The 25,470-nt window shown below is 45.2% G+C and overlaps 1 protein-coding gene across 1 annotated transcript in view; it reads right to left on the reverse strand.

Annotated features, from left to right (window-relative positions):
* Positions 1–25,470, reverse strand: part of KCNH1 (potassium voltage-gated channel subfamily H member 1) — a 424,393-nt gene that overhangs the window by 230,697 nt on the left and 168,226 nt on the right. The window contains exon 7 of the mRNA XM_088845243.1: positions 6,683–7,112. Within this exon, the coding sequence (XP_088701369.1) occupies positions 6,683–7,112 (430 nt within the window). The remainder of the gene's footprint in view (positions 1–6,682; positions 7,113–25,470) is intronic.

A 25,470-nucleotide genomic window follows, 5' to 3' on the forward strand; every position in this document is an offset into this window, starting at 1 on the left:
TTCAACCAAGTAAGATGGTCAGGAGAGCTTCTTACCTCTAAGCCACGGGAAATGAAAGGTACAATCTAAAGCAGAGAGATACAAACTATTGAGGTCTTGAACCCAAACCTCTCAACTAGCAATTCAGGGATGAAGTTCCAACAAGACCTACCTGTCATAGAGGGCTAATGTTTGCTGGTATCAGTTGAGGGCAGAGGAGGAGAGGGAGAAAGGCTGAGGTAGACACACGCCGCTGGCCATCCCTCACTGTGTTCTTTATCTATGTCACTGCATTCCTACCTGGATGCGTGACCACCCGGAAGAAGACTACATTTCCCAGCCTCCTTTGCAGCTAGGCATGTGGCCAGGTTACCAAGTGCCAGCGAAAGGAATATGGACAAAGGTGACATGCACGACTTCCTAGTCTTGTCCTCAAAAGGAAAACAGTTCAGGGAGCTCAGGAAGAGAGTTCAGTTCCACCCCCGTCCCACACCACCCTCCTATTTTCTGGAGAAAGAACATTTGGCCAAAGCTGGAACGGCCATATGGGATCCCAGTATGGAAGCCATGTATTTAAGACAGCAGAGAAACCTGGGCTTTGATGACTGCAGAGCAGTCAGTCCAGCCCTACACATTTAGAAACATATGTCCCATCTCTGTCCAGCAACTAAACCTATATCCTAACTAATAAAGATAGCACTGAACACCATTTCTAAAACTCCAGAACTTTCTCAACGGTTCAGATTCAACAAGACCATAAATATTTTATTAAGAGCCTGGTATGTGTTTGAAGTCTCTTAAGAGCATCTTACAGCCTCCAGGGAGATGGGCCCAATCCTTTTTGAAAAACCAGTATAATGGTATAGAGTGCAAAAAGGCATATTCCACAAAGGTAAATGAAAAGAAATTAGAATGCTTAAATAAAATCCTGGAGTCAGGGTAAAGTCCCTATTTGCTTGCAAATAACAATCTAAGCTGAAAGGGGGCCACAAAGCACACCTCAAGGATGGTGGTAGTCGGGTCAAATTGTGCTGGGTGGAGGTTACTCGGGGAAGGCACTGGCGACCCACTCCTGTACTCTTGCCTGGAAAATCTCATGGACGGAGGAGCATGCAGTTCATGGGGTCGCTAAGAGTTGGACACAACTGAACGACTTCACTTTCACTTTTCACTTTCACACATTAGAGAAGGAAATGGCAACCCACTCCAGTGTTCTTGCCTGGAGAATCCCAGGGATGGGGGATCCTGGTAGGCTGCCGTCTAAGGGGTCTCTCTATAGACGGACAGAGTCGGACACGACTGACATGACTTAGCAGCAGCAGGTTACCAGTATCCCTTCCTGCCAAGAAAGGTGATGTAAGGAAACTCTATGGTTGAGTCCAATAACTCTCTTCGAGCTCTCAGTCCCCACCCGGGGGAGGGAGTGGGCAGAAGTTGACTAAAGCCCTGAACAGGATGAGATCCAGCCCAGCAGAACTAGGAGGCACTGCTGTGGACTCAACAGATGCTCACAAGTATCCCCTCAGCACTCACATTCTGCTCTGGATTTAAGGAGCTGAGGTGGAGGAGGACAGGGGGAACACATGCAGAGATAGAACACCAAGGGCTGGGCTTGGAGGGGTGGAGACCATCTGGAGTAGGAGTACGATGTCTGGACCCCCTGCCATTATCAGAGAGAAAAGAACTAAATGTGGCTTAATTACAATTACAGGATGACAGCAATGACATTATGAGGAGAGAATCAGAAAAGTGCAAAGCCCGTATTAAGAAAACGAGAACTGTCACTTCACCGTCAAATTCTCCCTGGAAGAGATCCCCCCAGACACAGTCATGCCCCTACCGACTCGCCCCTCATCCCTGACAATCCCCCCACCTTTGAGGGGTCCCTGCTGCTGCTGCTGCTAAGTCACTTCAGTCGTGTCTGACTCTGTGTGACCCCATAGATGGAAGCCCACCAGGGTCCTCCGTCCCTGGGATTCTCTAGGCAAGAACACTGGAGTGGGTTGCCATTTCCTTCTCCAATGCATGAAAGTGAAAAGTGAAAGTGAAGTCGCTTAGTCGTGTCTGACTCTTAGCGACCCTATGGACTGTAGCCTACCAGGCTCCTCCATCCATGGGATTTTCTAGGCAAGAGTACTGGAGTGGCTTGCCATTGCCTTCTCCCTAGAAGCCCCAAAAGGGCTCAACCCACAGTGAAGTCTCCATCTCCAGGCCCTACTCACTGGTTGGTGGGCGACAGGCCCACAACCCCCAGTGCCCACCCCCAACAGACCTCGGACTCCTGGGAGTGCCACCCACAGAGACACCTCCATCCTCAGAGGTCTATCGAGGGAGGCACTCGGTACGTGTCTGCTAAATGAGGTCACCTCTCCCAAATGTCACCCTGAGGGCCAGAGGGGCCTTGTGCTTCTCTCAGCATCAATACACAGGCAAACCACACATGCAAAAGAGGGGTCCACCCATCACCCCACAGGGTGAGCCTTGCAGGAGGCCACTGAAGACCTATTCAAGGATGGCAAGGGGATCAGGGCAGGGCTGATTTGCACCCACCCGAGGTCAAAAGCTACAAGTTAGACACAAAATCCAGAAGGTGGACACACTGTAGATCACCAATATCCAGACATGATCACAAATGCTCATTTTAGCCAAGTCTTCTCTTCCTATTGCACTTTTTAAATATCAGAATTGAGAAACGTGAGCAAATTTGAAAATACTTGGTTTTCCTGCTTCCTGGCAGCCTCTGGGGAATTAGCTAAGTTACCATAAGATATTCAGTGACAGAGAACAAAGAGGAGAAGCAATGCGAAGGCTTCTGGATAATCTTTATTATGGTTAATACATGGCAACAGAATAATCAAGAAATACTATTACCGATGCATATAAAATTCAAAGCAAAAAGGAGAAAATCACAATGTTACCAGTACTTCAAAGCTCATTGGCTTTATTTCCCTCTACTCCCCTTGAAGAATGCTAGTCTGATTCAAGGGGGACTGGGGAGGGAGAGGCATTGACCCTGGAGCATAAATGCAGGCTGTGGTCAGTGTTCCCTGTTACCCAAGATCCCAGTCCTGGGGTCATCCAATCCCGTGAGCCATACAGTAAGGACGCAAGTGCGCACGTGTGCACACAGGCAAAACAAGACAAAAGAGAGCCCCGTAAACCGAGTAAGACATCAGCAGCTGTCCTGACAAAGGTTGTCCGGAATGTGAGTTTACAAGGTAATTACCAGCGCATTACACACAGGGCAATAACTTTGTTGTTAGTGCAAGAATTTGTCAGACTTGTCACACGGAAAGGGGAACAGCTCTAAGTGACAGGTTGCTGAAAAAACGGTTGGTGTCTGAAGCACCTGGTCCCCCGAGTTTCTACCGTAAACTTGTTCTTAAATTAAAACAACAGACAAGTGTACAAAAACTTCCCACTGTAGAAACCGCTGGCTTGCTCAAGTTTACGGAAAGAATTTTCAAAGTGTGAGTGGTGACCCAGAGAGCACAGGCTGATGAGGTCTGTGTTCTCAGTCCATGCCATCGCAGACGGGCACAGGGGAAAGAGCTGGGCTTTTAATTCAGAGTCCCACACACAAATCTTGTCTTTCCTAAGTACGACCCATGCATTCTTGGCAAAGGAGTTAACTTTTCCCAGCTTCCATTTCCTTGTAAAATGTACTTAATAATCTCTAAGGCATAGAGTTGTTGCAAACAGGAGAATATTTAGCACAGCACCTGGCAAACAGCAAGTGATCGGGAAACTAACAATTAAGCAGACTTGCCTACCTAAATCTCATACTTAGGGCATATTGCAGAGGTGACTGCCTGTGTATTGCACTTAAAAAAAAAAAAAAGAAATGGAAACACTGCAAAGCTTTGAAAAGGTGGGGAGAGAAAAGAGGTGATGATAATTGTTTGGGTTTTCCTTTAGAGACTATACCCAGGAAATTATTTTCTCTGGAAAAGAATGGCTTTGGAAAACAGTTTATCCTCATATGCCACCAGGGCTGCTTTCTTATCTTTTCTTCCAGGTAAAAAGTTGCAAGGAAGTCTCCTCATAGTTGAAAGCCTTCAGGGAGCTCATGAAATGGAGCCTATTTTCTAACTGACCACTCTCAGCAAATTTTCTGTAATGCATATAATGAAGTATTTCGATTGACAGAGCATCTCATCTTCCCTCTGAGAGATAGAAATTGTGCCCGGAGCACGGTGCATCTGGTTGTTTACTGGTGCCCCAAGGCTCACAAAATGCTGCAAGCACTGCCTAGAAAACTAAGAGATGTTAAGGCTGAAATAGTTCTAGAAGAGAAAAGATCTTAAATCCTTTTACACGACATGAGAAAGTACCTCGAGTTCTAATTAAGCTAAAGCAATTAGCCACCCACAGATACTTAATGCTTCTCCCCATGGTCAGGCAATCATCTCTATTAAAATCCATTTAAAAAAAAATAATGGACCCAAAAGTTCCCTGGCACATACTTCCCACAAACCAGTTAAGCCTTAGATGCATTTGGTAAACACACAGAGCTGGGCTCTGGGTATGGCAGAGGGGCTTTTAGGAAAGGAGTGCATCAGACATGATGAGGTGATGGCAAATAAAAAGGAGGCAAGCTGCAAATGGGACAAAAGGGGTAACAAAATCCACTTGCCAAGGGGTCCCTGGATCATGGATGGGCTGGACAAAGCCAGACAAACTGAAGCCTCAGTTTCCCTGGTCTTAGAATCCCCTGGCTGGTGTAACAAGATGTCAACTCCACCCTGAGGAAGCACATCAAGCAGAAGGGATTCTGCCAGCTGGAACTAGGGCCCAGCTTCATCACCTGTGACCAGATCACCATCCAAACCCATGCTTCACAGGAGGTCTGTCCTCTCTCACACCACAATGTGTCATGGAAGCACCAACAGGGTGCATTCGGCAGGTTCACAATGAGTCCAATCCACTCAAGTTCATGTGCTTTCCCCAGCCCAGTTAGGCCTAATCTTCCCTAAGACTCCCTTTAGTGAGGGGAGTTCACTGTTGTTTACAACCCAAGGCTGTTTCCAGACTTGGTAATAGTGGCAACAACTACAAGATGGTCAATGGTTAAGCATTTAAAAATTAAGGGCTTCCCTGGTAGCTCAGCTGGTAAAGAATCCACCTGCAAAGCAGGGGACCTTGGTTTGATTCCTGGGTGGGGAATATCCCCTGGAGAAGGGAACGGCTACCCACTCCAGTATTTGGGCCTGGAGAATTCCATGGACCATGTAGTCCATGGGGTAGCAAAGAGTTGGACACAACTGAGTGACTTTCATTTTCACCCCTCCGTCCACAGGGAATTGGTTCCAGAACCAATTGATTAGAAGATACGAAAACCAACAGATTTTTAAGTCCCTTATAAAAAATGGCATAGGATTTGCCTATAACCTACACACATTCTCCCATATACTTTAAATGATCCCTAGATACTTATAATACCTAGTACAATGTAAATGCTATGTAAATAATTGCCTGAATGTGGCAAATTTAAGGTTTATGGATTTTCTGGAATTTTCTCTTTTTAATATTTTCAATCCATGGTTGGTTGAATGCAAGGATGCAGAATCCATGGATACAGAGGGTCAAGTGTACTTTCCTTGAGAACTAGGGTTCTGTTTTTCAGTCCAGTGAAGTTAATCCAAAACCCCATTACTTCTCAACTGAACAAGAAATATTTTCTTCCTGTAGGTTTTTTTCTTTTGGATTTAGAAAATCTCTTAATCACCAAGCAGACATCAAAAATATTGATCTAGATCAACACTGTTCAATAGAAGTAAGATTTAAAATTTTCCTAGGATTCGCATTAAAGAGTAAAAATATATACGAAACTATTGTACTAGAATATGTTACTTAACCCACTGTAGCAAAACCATTACTATTTCTAGATATAATCAATACAAAATATTATTAATGAGATACTTCAGATTTTGTTTTCATGCATTCTTTCTCTAGTACCACACTAAGCTGTGCAATCTAGAGCTATTTTTAAATTGCCGTGGAAAAACTTCCACAATTCACTGTTTTGTGAACAAGAAGTATACCAAAATGTATAGCATGATCTCATTTTAACTATTAAAACGTGTTAACTGTGTGTTCAGATATGGACAGACAAAAATCTCTAAGGGAAACACCAAAAGTTAACAGCAATTTTAAGAAACAGAATTATGTATGGTTAGTCATTAGTTTCTCGGAGAAGGCAATGGCAAGCCACTCCAGTACTCTTGCCTAGAAAATCGCATGGACAGAGGAGCCTGGTGGGCTGCAGTCCATGGGGTTGCTACTAGTCGGACACGACTGAGCAACTTCACTTTCACTTTTCACTTTCACACATTGGAGAAGGAAATGGCAACCCACTCCAGTGTTCTTGCCTGGAGAAACCCAGGGACGGCGGAGGCTGGTCGGCTGCCGTCTATGGGTTCGCACAGAGTCGGACACGACTGAGGCGACTTAGCAGTAGCAGCAGTCATTAGTTTCTACTTTGTGTTCATTTGTTATTTTCTGAATTTCTGTGCAGTAAATATATACTATTTAAATTAATAGGAAAACTATAAAGCTAGTCTTCAAAAACAAAGAACCCTCCCTTATTTTAAGCCATAACACCCCGATCCTCCTGGCACTGTAGCCATTGCCCTATTTCCGGCTAACCAAAAGGATGGACAAACTTAATGCCCCACCCCTGCCCAGTGACCGTGATACTTACAGCCAATCATCATGATGGCCACGGCAAAGATCTTCTCAATGTCTGTGGACGGGGCGATGTTCCCAAAGCCCACGCTGGTGAGGCTGGTCATGGTGAAATACAACGAGGAGATGTAGACGGAATTCTTGCTGGGGCCCCCTTCCCACTTCCCTGAGCCGGACCCGTTAAACTGGTAAGGGGTGCCGATGTCCATGGCCAGCTGGTAGAGCCAGCTGTTGTTGCGGATGGTCTTGGTGTCCTCGTCGAAGATCTCATAGTCCCCGATGCTGTACCAAATGCAGGCCATCCAGTGAGCGGCCAGCCCGAACACACACACCAGCAGCACCAGCACGGCGGCTCCATACTCAATATAGTGGTCCAGCTTCCGGGCCACTCGCCCCAGACGGAGCAGCCGGACGACTTTCAGAGAGCTGAACAGGCTGCTGATGCCCTGGGAGGAAAGGGGCACAGGGTCAGGGCCGAGAGCAGAGGACACCAACTCCGTCCCACCACCTCCCCAGAGGCTTCCTTCAGCACATGTATCCCATGAGACGCAGTAGTATGCAACCCTGAAAACACTGCTTTAAAGTAAGTCATGACCTAGAGAAATGCCCATGTATACTTGTATGCTTAGATACAATATAATAAGAGTTTTATTCCAACATACACAGAAGGGAGATTTCCATTAGCTTTTCCCTACATCCTTTAAAAAGCAAATAAGCTAAAATAAAAAATAAGACAAATAAAATTTGAATTCCATTCTAATTATATTGTATATGTGTATACAAATACAAATATGAGCATTTTTCCATACTATTCATTTTAAAACAACATTAAGGGTTGTATAATATTTCATATTAAGTAATATGAAATATTTTTAGAGTTGCATATTTATTTTGAAAAATGGTCAGGAAACACACATGGAAAGACAGAAAACATTAACAGGGATAATTGCTACACTGTCAAATTATAGAATTACAGGCAATTTTTATTACATTTTGTATGTATTTTTGTTACACTTGCATATATTTACTTAATTTCTATAATTAAAAAGTGTTACCTTTACAATTACAAAAATATATATTTAAAGAACAAATAATTTTTTAAGATAAAAATAAAGAAACTGAAAAGAATAAAGAATTGAGATTCTGTTTTCCCAGGAAAGTTACAAACTCTTGGAAGGTTACAACACTTCAGTCAGGTCAGGAATACAGCCAGACAAAATGTACTTAATCTCAATCAATCAAGGAATCTCAAAACCAGAAAGAGCCTTCTGATTTTACCTGCTTAAAGCCTCCTCCTTCAAATCCCACCAGGACAGGGCTATTCTCCAAACAGTTCTCTAGGGAACAGAACTGTGGTAGGGCAGGAACACTAGTGTAGAAATCTTTAAAATGGGGTCTACCACCCAGGTAGGTCACTAACTTGTTGTGTAAATGTGAACCATGCAGTTACCTCTCAGTTCACCTGTCTAGACAATGCAGGAGGTGGACGGGAAGAGCTCTACAACTTCTGCATAGGCCAACTTACTCTTTCTTATCTCCTAAGGGAGCTGAAACACATTACAGAAGCTATACCATTCAAATCTCAAACGCCCATTCCAAAATGATTCCAAGGTGCAAGGAAAGGAGATTTCCATTAAATTTCCCAAATTCTATTAAAAAGCAAATAAACATCATAAAGACATTTCTCTGAATGAAGACTTTGGTCTCTCTTACTCAGCAAAAATCTAACTGCAGAATGATGCCCTTCACCAGGCGGAGTGAATGACTTGTCACATCTCTAAGCACTGGACAGTTTTCAGCTGTTTCCTTCTTGGTCCTCCATACCGTTTAATGACAACACTCAAGTGTCAGGTTGTGTCACAGACAGAAGGAAAACACGTAAAAGTTTCCTGGTGAATCTGTGTCAGACTCACCAAGGTTGCCTCCTCCTGGACACACAGCTAACCACATTTCCCAGCCTCTTTCCATCTGGGTAAGTCTCTGGAACCAGGTCCAGCCAATGGAATTCGAGGTGTAAGAAGTGTCACTTCCAAGCCAAGGAGCTAAATGTAAGAATGCTTTCTCTACAAGTTCTCTATTCCCCAGGGCATGCCTTCTTTGAGGTCAGGTACTCAACATTCAAAAACCTAAGATATCTGGTATCTGGTCCTATTACTTCAGACAAACAGGTAAAAAGTGGAAACAGAGACAGATTTTCTTTTCTTGGGCTCTAAAATCACTGTGGAGGGTGACTGCAGCCATGAAATTAAAAGATGCTTGCTCCTTGGAAGAAAAGCTATGATAAACCTGAAGAAGTGAAGTCACTCAGTCGTGTCCGACTCTTTGCAACCCCATGGACTGTAGCCTACCAGGCTCCTCTGTCCGTGGGATTCTCCAGGCAAGAATACTGGAGTGGGTTGCTGTTTCCTTCTCCAGGAGATCTTCCCAACCCAGGGATTGAACCCGGGTCTCCCACATTGGAGGCAGATGCTTTACCATCTGAGCCAACAGGGAAGCTCATGATAAACCTAGACAGCGTATTAAAAAGCAGAGACACTTTGCTGACAAATGTCTATCTAGTCAAAGCTATGGTTTTTCCAGTGGTCATGTACAAATGTGAGAGTTGGACCATTAAGTAGACCGAGTGCCAAAGAACTGATGCTTTCAAATTGTGGTGCTGGAGAAGAGTCTTGAGAGTCCCCTGGACTGCAAGGAGACCAAAGAAGTCAATCCTAAAGGAAATCAACCCTGAATATTCATTGGAAGGACTGAAGCTGAAGCTCTAATACTTTAGCTACCTGATGTAAGGAGCTGATTCATTGGAAAAGACCCTAATGCTGGGAAAGATTGAGGGCTGGAGGAGAAGGGGGTGATAGAGGATGAGATGGCTGGATGGTATCACAGACACAGTGGACATGAGTCTGAGCAAATTCCAGGAGTTAGTGAAGGACAGGGAAGCCTGCTGCAGTTCACGGGGTCGCAGAGTTGGACACAACTTAGCAACTGAACAACAGCTGAAGATGGCAGACACGCAGCATGGAAGGGGTCTGAGTCCCTTGGAGGATACATGGAATATAGTATCGCCCAAATCAGCTTGAATCCTATCGTGATGTTGATGAAAAAAGGAACCTCTTATATAAGCCACTGAAACTTTGGGGGTACTTGTGACAGCAGCTATCATTAGCCTTCTCTGGCAAATGAACACACAAACCATAGGGAGCATAGCCTTGGCAATAAAAACCAAACAGGTTACCACACAAATTATTTCACTGAAGCATGGGTGAAAAAAGTGAAACTGAAAGTTTTAGTTGCTTGGTCATGTCCAACTCTTTGCAACCCCATGGACCGTAGCCTGGCCAGGCTCCTCTGTCCATAGGAGAGGAGGAGTGGGTAGTCATTCCCTTCTCCAGGGAATCTTCCTGACCTAGGGATTGTTCTTTACCACTAGCACCACCTGAGAAGCCCTTAAAATTTTGTAACCATAAAATTCCCAACAGAAATGATCATTTCTGGCCCAACATACACCTGCCAAGATGTAATAATGGATCTTACTAGGCAAAAGGGACTACAGAGCCAGGTAGTTCATCCAAACTGCTAACTTTGATAAAGTTTACCTTTGCCATGTCCAGTATTCACCCCCTGGATCCCCTTTCCCTCCACATGCTTTTCTCAAAAATCTTGCATGAGAAATGGTTGAGAAAATCCTCATATTAAGGTGCAATAGACTGATGATGGTAAATGGATATCCTCTCCCCATAGGGTATTTGCATTTTAACAGAGGGAAACCAGCTTCCAGTCGCGGAATTAAAAGTACCCACAGCCTGGATGAAGGAGATATTTTGGGAGGCAAAGAAGCCTTTTTGATGACTCAGAAATCAAGCACATGTAAGCAGCCACCTACTCACCACCTCCTCATAAGGAGGTTCCTGAAATCATCTTTCAAAGCAGCTCTACTCTGAAGCAGAACTCATTACCCTGGGCAAAACTGCCTTGTCGTTTTTTCCTCACATTCAACCCAAAGCAACATTTATGGGGAGCCGACTCTACTCCTGGGGCTAATGCTTTAGGGAAGAGAGGAAAACGGAGCTTTGCCTTCATGCTCACTATTGTGTCTTCAGGGGCATGTAGAGGATGCTCGACAGAAAGAAAGGGAAGAGGAAGCAGAAACCTGATTACTAGTGAGAGGTGAAATACGGTTGGTGAAGAGATTTCTACCCAATAGTCACAGAACTTGGAGCTGAGAAGAAGCACAGAAGCGTCTCGTCCAGCACCTCTGAGTTCAGCAGTGTGCTCCAGAGCTCCCTTAGGAATGGTCCGTCAGCCTCTCCTTGAGCCCTCCTCTGAACCACTACCTCTTGAAGAGCTAATTCTGTGGCAGGCATTCACCAAGATGAACCACCAGGCTCCCACCACTTTTCAGACTTCCTGAGTGCTTCACCTGCACTTCCTCCTTCCGCTCCTCTCCATCCCTCCCCAGGGGCCACCACATCACATGCAACCCCTACCCACAGGCCATGCTATCCTCTGACTGTACACTCCAGACAGCACGAGCACCCCACACACTGGACACACGCTTGCATCTCTGAGCCTGCTCAGACAGGCCCCTCAGCCCAGAAGGCTCAGTTTCCCAATTTCTGCCAGCTGGATAACACTAGTTATACTTCAGGTCTGCCACGATCCCCACCCAGAGCCCCTGGAAGTCACAACCAACCACTCACCCTTCCATGTGTTCACAGTATTCTGTATCCATCACTTTGCATTAAAGTTTCCTACAGCCTGTTCCCCAGCTACATCAGGAACTACATCTTCCTGAAGATAGAAGCCACTTGTTACTCATTTTCGAAGCTTCTTACATCGGGTTCAATAATGTTCCTCCCTAAATTCAAGTCTTCCCCAGAATCCTCAGAATGTAACCTTATGTGGAAATAGGGCTACCGTTGCAGGTATAGTTGGCTACGATGAGGTCATATTGGAAAATGGCGGACCCTGAATCCAGTATGACTAGTGGCCTCATCAGACAGATGCAGAGAGACATACGTGAGCATGAATGCAGAGGCTGGAGGGACAGGTCTCAAACCAAGGAAAGCCAAGGATGCTGGCAGCACCAGAAATGAAGAGAAAGGCGTGGAACAGATTCTTTCCAGAGCTTCAAAGAGAGCAGGCCCTGCCGACACCTTGATTTTAGATTTCTAGCCTTCAGAACTGGGAGAGAATAAATTTCTGCTGTATTGAGCCACCCAGTTCTTGGTAATTTGTCACAGCAGCCCTAGAAAACTAATATATCTATACAAGCTTTAAAGCCAGCACCTTCTCAGAGAGGGTCTCCAATATTTTCTAAACTGAATTGAAGTGTTTGGCTTCTGAGAGAATTTCTTATTTTCAGGAGCCTCTGGAACAATACAAAGTAAGTGTTTCCTCATCGTGTTATCTGTGTACACACGGATGCTCTGTTACACAGTTTTGCATTAGTTCCCTATTGCCCTAACAGCTGGAATTTTAGCTGTTTAAAAGCATTTCAAGCTACTAATTTGTTCTTTTTTTCTTATTTGCCTGAAACTCAGTGGATCAGCTAGAGAGAGAATTCCAAACTTTAAAAACAAAACAAAAAACAAATGTTAGTATGCTAAAAACATGACAGCACCATTTGGTAGAGACTCACATCTCCCCAGGGACTTCTTATATCAGAAATCCTACCTCACATTCCAAAAATTTCCAGAGAGTTCTTTATCAAAATCTTAAGGTTGTGAAGACCCAAGAATTTCAGGCTGAATCCACATGGCCCAAGGACACTGAGAAAGAACCTCGGCTGGTAAGCCTCATCGCTGAAGGCCAACATGTATGACTGGAGGGAAGACTTCTGAAATCTCAGTAACCTCAGCTGCAGTGATTCTGATGCAACTCAGACTGAACTAGACATTTGGTGATTATCAGGTTCACTTGTGCACGAGCAAGCTTTGCCTGTTCGCCAGGACTACAGAAACCATTCTGCTACTTTCAGCTCCACTTTGCCTCCTCAACTAGCCAAATTCGCTAGGTTCTGGTTCTTTCATCTTTTTTTTTCTGTCAAACACAAAAAAAGTAACACTCTCACAGACCGATGACACGTTATTGAAAAGAACAACTGTCTCTGACATTCTTGAAAAGTTTCCCCAGGCTTCCAAGTCTATGTGGCGACACATAGCATCCAGAGCAAACTCTGCAGCTACACATGATTTTTTAAAATTGTTTTAAACCCCACAGTACCCATCATCACTCTCCTCCTGCACCTTCCTCCAGCTAAAGGTCTCATTCACTAAAGGTCTCTGAGTCATCTGGGAACCTGCCATCATATGTAGAAAATTCCCAGCCTCAGCATCTTCATGGATCGTTCCCACCACCTTCCTGCTTTAGTTGAAACTGGCTCTCACAAGCACCTTGCTTTTTCCCATCATGGTGTTTGGAGTAGGGAGTTTCAAACTCCACACTTCATGTTCCAAACAATAATTGTTTGACACTCATAAAAAAAAAAAAAAGAAAAGAAGCTCCCCTTCTTTAAGATTCATGTACCAGAAAACAAACAAAAACCACTTAGTAAAGATCCCCTGAAACTACCATACCCCCATAAAAAATTTTTATGCCCTTCAGCAATACCATTACTGTTATCTGATTATTGATAGTTGAATGCTTACAAATAAGCCACAACTTGGGCTTAGTCTTTCATTTACTATCTCATTTATCAAATTCTCAGTCCCTCCTTTTCATTACCTGGCCACATCCCATCTCCTGCTATCAGCAAGGGAATCTTAATGTTCAAGGGGAAAAAATCAGTCAACAGTCCAGCCTCTATATTCCAGTGATTTTCACCCCCTCTCCATATCCTGCGCCTGGTTATCACTGGGAACTGCTTCATCTCTGAAACCTTACAGACCAGCATTCAACACAACGACTACATATATTTCCTTTCCTCCCGTCCTTTCCTTTATCCCATCCAGCCTGCTCTTGGGCTTCTCTTTGATATCTCTATCCCCATCTTCTTTTCCCCCCATCATCAACTCTCCAGATTTTACTTCCTTTCCCATTTCACTAGACCCTGTGACATCATTTCAAGTAGCCCCTCCCCCAGCCCTCACCGTCTCTCTCTGCTTGCCTTCCTATCACACTTGCCCATACAGATTCAACAGCAGACACTGGGCTACTCTCTGCATTCTCAGCTGGGACCTGTCCTTTTCCTCTTCCTCTAACAACACTCTCCTTCCCATCAACAGCTATTCCAAGTCTTCACTTCTCTTTTCAAGATCCCACCTGACCTGTGCCTTCTAATTCTCAGCCAACATCACCTCCCCATTTACAGACAGAGCAGAGGTCATTCGTATCCATTCTCATCCACATTCCACCTTCACAAACACGAGCAGGTGCTTTAGCGCCATCCTTCCACACTGAATCAGAACTCGCTCCTCGCTGACTCAGGAACCCCACCGCATCAACTACTTACCCTCCTCTCTACTCCCTTCCTTCATCTTCAAATCTCCCTTTCATAGACTCATTTCTGTTAAACAATAGTCATACTACTGTTTCAAGTTCTGTACACCTCTCCACTCTTTCTCTCCTGAAACCATAATCAATACACAATGGCTCAGATTCCTCATTTCCTAGTCATTTCTCAACCCACTATACTCAAAAGTCTACTCACACTACCCAGAAACTACCGTCTCAAGGGTCACCAATTACCTTCTAATTGTTGTACCTTCAGCGTTTGTCACCTGACACGCACATGTGACATTCTTCATGGCCACACAGGGTCCACACTGTCTTCCTATGTTTAGGGAATCATCATCAGAGACGCCCATCCCCGTCACTGCACGGTCTCCATGGAGGAACGGTGCAGGGCCCCTTTTGCAAGAGCACGGCAGCATCACCCAGGTCCCAGAGGCAGCAGATGTGGTTCTGGAATTGATGCCCATGGTCCACTGATGGTCGGGTCAACACTGCATGTTTTGAATCCACACCCAATAGCAACAGCAGCAATACGTTCACAGGACCAGCTCTGCCGTACAACTTCAGGCATTGCTCCTGGCAACAAAGCCACCAAGTGTTTTCCTAGTTGTCCCCAGAATTCTGTGAATATCCAACATCCTTGAACCCTCACTCCTACCACAATATGAGATGGACTCTCCTCTCTTGTTCTCACAATACCTCTCTTTCTAATGATTAACCAAGGCACTGTTCTTCTCTTCTCAATATACTCCTTTCTCTGGGAAGCTGCATCCATTAATGTAGCTTTAACCACTATCTATATACTGCTGCTGCTGCTAAGTCACTCCAGTCGTGTCCGACTCTGTGCAACCCCATAGACGGTAGCCCACCAGGCTCCCCCATCCCTGAGATTCTCAAGGCAAGAATAACATGCTGTCAATCCATCTTTCCAAACCAGACATTTCTCCTGACCCTAAGACCCTCTACGGGCATGTCACTGGGATATCCCACAGCTTCCTCAGCCTGCCACATCTAACCCTCAGCCCAGCTCCTATTTCCCAACTTGGAGAATGTGCCTAAGGTACACCGTCTCCCAAGTGAAAAACTAAACATCATCATCTTTGCTGCATATGCAAACTTTTCTTAACTGGAACATTCTTTTTAGAAGGGTGATGTTAAGGTGTATCAGTATTCCAATGCATAATTTACTGTCTCTTGGATAAGAATAGAAAAACATTTTCTTGTCTATTCATATAACATAAATAAGATACTGGAATGAACATAGGTACTAGAATATACATAAGATACTAGAAACATGGATGATCCCAGGAAAGGAGATTCTTCATTGTAATATCCTTTTGAATGCTATTCCATATGAATTTGTGTTTACCCTAAATTTTAAAGATTAAACTGTAAAAATTAAAAGTAAATTTTAAAATATGACTCAACACTGCTTAGAACCATTCAATGGCTTTCACCACCTTCTGAATAAAATTCCATTAGTTTAGCAAACAAAGGCCTTTGTAATGTCGTTTTGGACAGCTTCGTCACTCACTGCTTCCCTCCCAGGCACCTTCTGCTTTCATCATATCAGGTTATTTGTGGTTCCACAATCACTCTATGCCCTCACGTCCTCACACATGCCGTTCCTTCTGCCACAAGCACTGTTCTCCTGGTGGTCTGCCTGGCAGATCCCTACCCATCCTTGAGGACATTTCTCAACACCCATGTGGCAGGATGAGTCAGATATTGCTAAAATTCTGACTTATCAAGTATAAAAGTAGTTTATCTTTTAAAATAGAGTTCAAATTTATCCCAAAAACATCACTGTCATCTGAATTCCAATTTTCTTTCTTGAACTGTGGGAAAACAAATATAGACATGGGAACAACCTAGAAACTATGGATCTGAAGTCATACACAGGAACCTAATCCACTGATTATGCTCATTTTCTGTGTCTTCTGGTGAATTTTCTGTGTCCACTTGACTGGGACAGGATGCCCCGATATTTGGTTAAACATTATTCTGGGTGTGTCTGTGAGGGTGTTTCTGGAGTGAGATTACCATTTGAATCAAAAGACTGAGTAGAGCAGATCACCCTCCTACTGTGCGTAGGCCTCACCCAGTCCACTGAAGGTCTGAATTGAACAGAAAGTTGGATAAGGGTGAATTCATGCTGACTGCTTTCAAGCTGGGACACCAGTCTTCCGCACTCAGACTAGAACGTAACCACCGCCTCTCCTGGGTCTCTATCTTGCCGAGGGTGGATTTGGGGCTTCTCCGCCTCCATAATTACCATAATCCTAATTATATAGATAATATTTATTTATAACATATACAAACACTACTGATTCTGTTTCTCTGTAGGACCTTGACCCATACAGGGTCTTAACAGGAGAAAGGTTGAGAACTTCCAGTCTAAGACATAACACAAAGTCATCTCTCCCCAGATGCCTTTCCTAAACACCCATAGGCAGAGTTCAGAATGCCCTGCACTAGACTCCCATGACTGTTCCTGGATTCACTCTTCCAGTAAATACTTACTGAGCATCTTCCATAGAGCAAACACGGTTTCAAACACTGATAATAGATCACAGATGGACTAGACCAACATCCTTACCCTTGGGGAAAACTGAGATGACAAGCAAAGAGAAACGGTATGTTATACGACAGTAAGATGAAACATTAAGCAGGAAATAAATAAGGAGAGCAAGGAAGTGGGGGTGGCAGAGTGTTAAATAGGACCGTGAAGGAAAGTGTCACTAAATCTTGGCATTTAAGTAGTGACCAGTGGAGATGATAATGTGGGCCAGCAGGGCATCTAAGAGAAGCATGCTCCAGACAGGGGTCAGCAAGCACCAAATATCCCGGGTATGGAGGTCACATGGTCTTTATATTAGGCTGCCAGGCCCTTGGGATCAAGCAGCACACCTTCCATGGAAGGAATAGTTAATTATTTTAATGAAAATAGCAATTTTATTGAGTACTTACTAAGTGCCAGACACAGTAAGGACTTTACAAGCATTATCTAATTTGACCCTCATCATCTTGAGAGGTAGGTATACTGTATACCCAGTTTACCAATGAAGAAACTGATAGAATCATTTGTCTAAAGTGACACAGGTGCAAAGCAGCAGAGCTAGAATCTGAACCCTGATCAACCAACTCCCAAGATTATGCTTTTATCCCTCTGCTTTACAGACTCCACCTTTAAGTTTCCACTTTTAGAGTTCTAGTTCCTCACAGATGGTCAATAAATATTTATTGAGTGGAAACTCACAAGACTTACTTGAAGGAGTAGGCCTAGTGGTCTGTTTTAAGGGTTTATTACTTTATTAACAGAGCTTGGTTTGCCTATTATCTTTAAAACAGAGGTAACTTCAAGAATAAATGTTTCAAGATAGTCCCAACTCTGCAGACTCATTTCAAATGCATAATGGAATAAACTGGCTTCCCAGATCTCATCGGAAGTTACTCCCTGAAGCTTAAATGTAATTTGCTTCCCTTTCATTGCTTCAACACTTTACTTTCATTTCAGTTGACTCAGCAGGCACTTCCTGAAAACCTAGTATAGGAAGACACAGTCCAGGATGACCAGTGATACAAAACCAGAGAAGACACCATCACCTGCCCTCACGTTGTCGACAATCAGCCTGCACAGAAAACAGCCTGCAAGACTGAAATGCTGCAGCAAACATAAGCTAGCTGCCACTCTGAAGACCGAAGAAGCTCAAGCCTGGTGGCCGTGCATAAAGGGACTTTTTTTCTAGTTCATTTAACAGTTGTGTTGACCATACTCAGGGGAAGGATGTGGTTACCAAGTGTAGGGGAGCTTTTAGCCAGAAATGGGAGAGCTTAAAACCTTTCAGTGGTTTAATCCAAGAATGCACCCAAAAGACACAGCTGCAGTCTCCTTAGAAAACAAAGGAAGTTTAAAAATTTCACTTAAAACTATCCACTTTCCTTTTGTTTACAATTCAAACCATAAAATAAATTGTGTATTTAGTTGTGATATTATACCATCAGGCTCTTTTCCTCTCTAGAGGCTTTGAAAATGGAACTCTATCACTGGCCAAATAAAATCCAAAGGATATAGTATACAGAATCTGGTTTTACCAAGCCATATCTCTTTCTCAGAATAATAATCTCGAGTTTCCCTCTACCAGGGAAGTGAAATGAACACAAGTAGCCTAGATCGTGTTTTCTCTCCTGTGAAGCGGGCAAAAAAATCATGTGTCTGCAACTCTGACACTGATGCAGAACTAGCCATGCCCTCCATCTGCTTTAGGCTGATTTAAATTATCAGAGTTTAAGTCAAATTAATGGTGCAGGTGAAAATCCCAGTGGCTTACAGGAGGGTCATGTCTGTAGGAGTTTTCAGCACTGGGGCCTGAGTAGGGCACCAGTCCACTTATCACTGCCTGGCTAGAGCTCTTAACATGAAACGGGGCTGACACCATGAAAGCATCACCTAACGAGTAACATGTGAGGGCTTGGTTGGGGCCTCCTGACCACGGGTAACAACACTCTAATTCACGCAGCGAGAGGTGCAGGTAATTTTCTGAGGAGTCTAATTCGGCTTAAAAGACACCCTCCTTCCCCAAACATGACCCATGTCATTTTCATCCTCACTGCAAACCAAGCTTCAGGTAAGAAGGTGAAGCCCCCAGAAGCCATAAAGTGGCCCCCAGCTGCGTAGCCTCATGTCAAGCACTGGGAATGCAGGGTACAGCCGGGAGACCGCCACCAGGGTGGTGAGGACAGAAGACTCAGGTGGCGGGTCTGGAGGTGGGCAAGGCTCCCCAGGTCAGGGGAGCTGGCAGAGCAAACTGCAGGCCAGCAGCCCACACACCTGGGCTGAACCTGTGAAAATGGGGCAGCTGTGAAGTATTCCCAGTGCTCAGGATCGAGCTCACCTGCACTGGGCAGCAAAAGCCCCAGGGATCAGAGCATCCTCTGAGGAGCTACAGACGCTGCTGGGCGCTTTTCTGAAGGACCACAAGGGGAACTCAGAGCAGGGTCCCTGGAGCAGGCTACGAGGCGGGCTTAGCCTCAGGACACTTATCAGTGTGGCCACCACACGGGCATGGAGAAAGGGACGGGGAAACAGACTCTAGGGAAGACAGCGTGGCCCTAACTTCGGGGATTCCTAGGTTGAAGGTAATAAGAATTCCCTTTTGGCTAGAAGGAGGATCCGTTTTTCCCCTTCAATATTGTTCATGGTTTTAACTCTGTCACAAATAGATTGAAAACCCTCAAGGGCTGTTCCTCCTTACAGCCTCAGCAGTGAGTGGTGATGGGATCATTCTAGACTCTTCCATCCTGGGATGCAACTGCCATACACAGAGCTTCCCTCAACTACCTTCTGGGCCCTCTGAGAGGAAGTCTCTATAGGAATAATGTAAGGAAAAGTTATGGCTCTTTTAAGAGGCTTCTGGTAAATACAGAGTTCCAAACTTTCTGGAAGCAGGTGGAGGTAAGTAATCACCACTCTGTGTGGTTAATCAGTAACTACAACTTTGGGGAACAAAGTTTCTCAAGCCATAGAGAAAAGAAATTGCCCTCTCATTAGAGGAAAATAAAAACTGCCTGGAGGAGCCCCGTGCGCACCCAGAGCCACACGCAGGACTCGGGCCTGGCCATGCCCTGCCTCTGGCGCACTCTCACTATGACCCTGGTGGTCTACCCAACCTGAGCGTCATTTACTCACCTGTAAAGCACAGGAAATGTATTTTCACAGGACTAATGCTCACAGAAAGTTTTCGTTGTTGGGACGTCCCTGGTGGTTCAGGGGTTAAAAATCCGCCTGCCGATGGAGGGGGGACACAGAGTTTGATCCTTGGCCCCAAAACCAAGAGCCCACATGTGGCAAGGCAGCTAGCTCGTGTGCCGCAACTACAGAGCCCGTGCTCCACAAGAGACGCCACTGCAATGAGAAGCCCACACACAACTAAAGGGTGGCCCCTGCTCACCAGACTAGAGAAAGCCCATGCTCAGCAACGAAGACCCAAAGCAACCAAAAAAAAAAAAAGAACGGATTAGTTGTTGCTGTTAAGAAATGGTTACCTTGCTTTCCTTCAGCTGTAAAAATTCAGCCAAAAAACTAAGAAGCACAAAGGGGAGAAACTATTTGCCCCGGGCGAAAAGGAAAGAAAGGATCTGGAAATGCCAAAACAAGGCACCACTAGGTGGGAATCAATAGAGGGAAAGCAACGCTCCCTCTCTCTGGAAAGCTGCAAACAAGCGGTCAAGTGTATTAGACAGCTGAGGGTGTAACATTAAGCAAAGAGGCAGGGGCTCCCCGCCTGCTGCTTCTGGACTCGCAGAGCTCCAGGGGTAAGTGAAAGTCAGCCTCACTGATACTGGGCTGCAACCCACAGGCCGGCAAGCCTTGTACCTGCCCAGCGTCAAGACCAAAGAAGCAGCCCAGAGACCGCAACAGAGACATCGGTGGATAATTGGACAAGGGGCTCTTGCGCAGCTGAAGCAGAAGGTCCTGGAGCGACACCCCACCACACACGGCAGGCAGTCTGCAGAACATGGGGACACCTTAGGCTAACATTTACAGGGGGACATGACATCGGGTTGGCTCATCAGTTACCGGGGAAACCATGTGGGGCCTGTTCCTCACAGACCCTCAGGTTAATAACCATCACAAGGGCAAATGTTTCCCTTTAATAAGCTAGCAGGTGGAGCTGTTTTGGCCTAAGGATTAGAACAATCACTAGCTGGGCCAGCACGCTTGTGTGAGTAGGGTACAGCTGAAGCGGGGACTGGTCAGGCAGGGGGAATAAAACCAGCAAGAGAACAGCCACGTGGAGGTGCCTGGCCACACACCTGATAAGAATATGAAAGCCCAGGGATATTTGGAAAACTAAGAGAACTGTCATTTACACCTAGATATTTGTATTCTAAATGCTCTTTACGACATCTGGTACTGTGACTACAATGATTAGAAATCATTAAAATAACAAATATGCCACTTAGAAGTTTATTTAATGAAAAAGTAGTGTATAGACCCCAACCTGTCAACCCCATCCTGCTAAGTCATAGCAAATAATAACCACAATAATTTATGAAGCATTTGCAGTATGCCAAGCGGTTCTAATTCTTAGTCTTACATGTATTAACTCACTTGACTCTTGTAACGATCCTATAGGATAAACAGTATAATTTTCCCTGTTATATATAAAGGTATGGATTTTTAAAAATGAATTAACTGATGGGCAAGCAGCCAGGAGGGTGATGAGTTACAATCAGATTTCAAAAACAAGCAATAAAATTAACCTCTTCTGTGGCTGTTCCAAAAACACAACCAGCATACTCCTTTCCTCTTTTTACTTAGAAAGTCCTCCTCCAAAGCCAACCTGGCTACAGTAGGAGTGATGACTGTCATCTTCTCTACTAGCAGCGAGAAAGCTGTGAGTACACATAGCAAGTAGCAGAATGAAGAAATAAAAAATAAAAGCAGTGGCAGAATAAAAAGATGATGTTCCTTCCTTAAGACTAATGACATGAAAAAGCTTAGAATTGAAATGGGCTGTATTTGTACAGACTGAGGACGCTGGGCTCGTAGAAGATGACCTGCAGACAGACACGATGGCATCTCAGGACTACCCAGGGTAGTACCTCATGCACAATCCTTAATCGAAAGTCGCTCAGTCATGTCTGACTCTTTGCGATCCTATAGACTACAGCCTGCCAGGCTCCTCTGTCCATGGAATTCTCCAGACCAGGATACTGGAGTGGGTAGCTGTGCCCTTCTCCAGGGGATCTTCCCAACCCAGGGATCGAACCCAGGTCTCCCACATTGCAGGTGGATTCTTTACCGTCTGAGCCACCAGAGAAGCCCACGATCCCTGGAGACTCCTTAAATAAGGGCTCCCATACATCACAGGCCCAGGGACGGGAAGCTGGCTTCAGTTCTTCAGATGCAGTTTATTATTCAAATCACTTCACCAAGGCCACTGATGCCCAGAGAAGGGAAAAGACTTACCCAAAGGCCAGGGGACAAGCTGGAGCCACTTTGCAGGTCTCCTAGGATTTCCAGGTGGCACTAGTGGTAAAGAACCCACCTGCCAATGCAGAAGACATAAGAGACATGGGTTCGACCCCTGGGTCAGGAAGATCCCCTAGAGGAGTGCATAGCAACCCAGAAATCCACTCCAGTAATTCTTGCCTGCAGAATGCCATGGACAGAGGAGCCTGGTGGGCTACAGTCCATAGGGTCTCAAAGAGTTGGACACAATACATGTGCGCACACAGCTCAGCTGCTTCACAGAGCTGTACTGAGGCTACAACAAACAAAGCAATTTCCAGGGACATCGTTTGGAAAGTTAAAATCAAAAGCTCTACAAGTGAGTGCTGGTGGCACTGGTGATATTATTTAGAAAGGATTTTTAAAGTCACGATGCATTTACAGACAATAATTTAAATCCCTCACTGGTGATAGTAGGACACAGTGCCATATTTATACAGAACAGAGTTTCAGCTGCAAAAGCCTCCAGGCAAGTGAACAGAGCCATGGTTCTCCAGCCCAGAAAGCAGATGGCCAAACGAAGCTGCCAAAGGGTGGGACCACTAAATGGCCCATATCTAAATGCGGGACATAAGCCTTGCTCCAGAGTGCTGGGATAACAGATCTTTGGATCAGGTGGGGATCCCAAGGATCATAGAGCCCACACCCATCATCTTACCGGTAAGAAAACAAAGATGCAGGGAGTACTCACTGCACGGTATCTGTGAAGCAAGGATTCCCCATTCTCCCCTCCCTAAACCCCAGAAACCTCAGATCTACTTCTCTCTCTAATGTATCCTATCTCCTTCCCTGTTTCATTTTTCGCCAAAGCATTTATAGCAGTTCCTCCTTATCTGTGAGGATACAGTCCAAGACCCCTGGTGAATGCCTAAAACTGCAGATAGTACCAAACCCTATTCAGTCGACCCTTAAACAACACAGGGGTTGGGGGTGCTAATCCCCCCAATAGTCAGAAATCTGTGTGTATCTCTACGGTTGGCCTTCCATACCCACAGTTCCACATTGGTGGGTCCAACCAACTGCAGATCAGGGGTTGTGTTATTTGCGCTCTCATGTCTGACTCTTTGTGACCCCATGGACTGTAGCCCACCAGGCTCCTCTAGTCCATGGAATTTTCCAGGCAGGAATACTGGAGTGGGTTGCTATTCCCTTCTCCAGAGGGTCTCCCACACTGAAAGTGGATTCTTTACCATCTGAGCCACCAGGGAAGCCCATAGATTGGGTGGTACTGTAGTACTTACTTTTCAGACTCTGCATGTGAGTAGACCTATGGAGTTGGCAGGGGAGAGCAAATGAGTCCGGATGGCACTGGTCAGGCTGTCTCACCCACGGCCCCTCACTCTCACCCCACGCATTGTAAATCCAGTATGTAACAGCTGAGCACACTTAGAGCGCTGCATGCATGTCACAATGTACTCGTTCGGCCATGGGCCACTTTTGTTCTGTAAACATATATAAGCGCCACCTGGAAAGTCCTTGAGGCTGCGTTATGGCTGTGTCCGCTGGGTCAACCATGAGAGAACACAGCGTGTCTGTGGCTGCTAAGGCTGCTAGTGCCAGTGAGGCGAGAATAAACATGTCTGCAGTTCCTGCAGCCCCATGAGTTTCCTTCCAGCTTCCCACTCACTCCTTGTCTACCCTGAGTTCAGCAAACAGTGAGATACAGCAAGACAATGGGTGTAGTGGGCAGGAGGATATAGCAAGACACAGTTCAAATCCATGTTGATCAAGGGTCAACTGTACTATATTTTTTCCTATACGTACATATCTATGGTAAAGTTTAATCAGGCAGTTTAGAAATTAACCAAACTGCCAGCATCACTGCTCTTGCGCTTTGGGCCAATATTAAGTAAAATATGGGTTCCGTGAACACAAGCACTAGGGTGCCACAATGCTATGAGAGTCTGTCTCCTGACTGAGACGGCCACTGAGTGAGCAGCAGGTAGGATATTCTGGACCAAGGGGTGATTCATGTTCTGGGTGAGACATAGCAGGATGGCATGAGATTTCATCACACTCCTCAGAACGGTGCACAATTCAGAACTTAAAAAGCACCGTTACTGGAATTTTCCATTTAACATTTTTGGACCCATTTGACCAAGGGCATCTGAAAACATGGAAAACAAAACCACAGATACAGAGCAGGAATCGAGTAGTACTTTATAGGCTTTGCATTTAACATACTCTAGGCTTTAGGTTCGGAGAAGGCAATGGCACGCCACTCCAGTACTATTGCCTAGAAAATCCCATGGATGGAGGAGCCTGGTAGGCTGCAGTCCGTGGGGTCGCTAAGGGTCGGACACGACTGAGGGACTTCACTTTCACTTTTCACTTTCACACATTGGAGAAGGAAATGGCAACCCACTCCAGTGTTCTTGCCTGGAGAATCCCAGGGACGGGGGAGCCTGGTGGGCTTCCGTCTATGGGGTCACACAGAGTCGGACACGACTGAAGCGACTTAGCAGCAGCAGGCTTTACGTTTATTTATTGGCGGCCTCCTTCTCTGCCCCCTGTACTGGAAGGTAAACACGATGCTAAGGGGCTCTGCTATATCATTAGCACGTGGAACACAGCAGCAAGCCCTCAGTAATGATTGGTTGAATGGATGAACACATTGCATCCACTGAGCACTTAAGAATTTATAAAGTATTTCCATAAACATTATCCTTTGTGGTTTTCATTTAATCACTGGAAAAGTCTTAGAAGAATCGTACCACGAAGGTCAGACTTTATATCTCCCCATGGTGTGGGAGCAGGTCCTGGTGGTTTGAGGCAGGGCTTGTACCTTCCTGGAGGAATTAGGGAGCCCTGGGCTAGAAAGTAGCCCAGGATACCTGCTGATCCTAGAAGCCTGGGTGCAGACCAGTCTGCCCGAGGGAGGCAAGATGCCCTGCCCCTCCCTGGTGAAAACCTGGAGGCAAAACTACATTTCAGAATTGTAAATCCTTTTCCATTTGCTTCACTCAGGAGCAAAATAGGACACTAGTTTGTGAAGCAGACAGCCACTGGAGCACTCGTGGCTTTAATGACTCCTGATTACTCAGCCAGCTTGAGCTGCAGGATACAGAGCACTGCCTTCTCTGGGGCATCCACTTCAACCCAACAGACAGATCTCAGAAAAAACAAAGGAGCATCAGGTCCGCAGATTCGTGTTTTATTCTCCACCAGGACCATTCTCAGCCACATGGCTAAAACTTCCACCTTTTTTCAATAAAAACCAGCTCAAAGAACACTCTTTAAGAATCTTTGGATCCTCCTTGTCTCTTGTTCCCCATGTATGAGCAATTGTCCAGTTCTATTAACTGTGCCGCTACCTGTTTCTGGCACCAGTCCAA

Source organism: Moschus berezovskii, chromosome 17, assembly GCF_049115385.1.
Source record: "Moschus berezovskii isolate FMDL1 chromosome 17, NW_MosBer_1.0, whole genome shotgun sequence".
NCBI lineage: Eukaryota > Metazoa > Chordata > Mammalia > Artiodactyla > Moschidae > Moschus > Moschus berezovskii.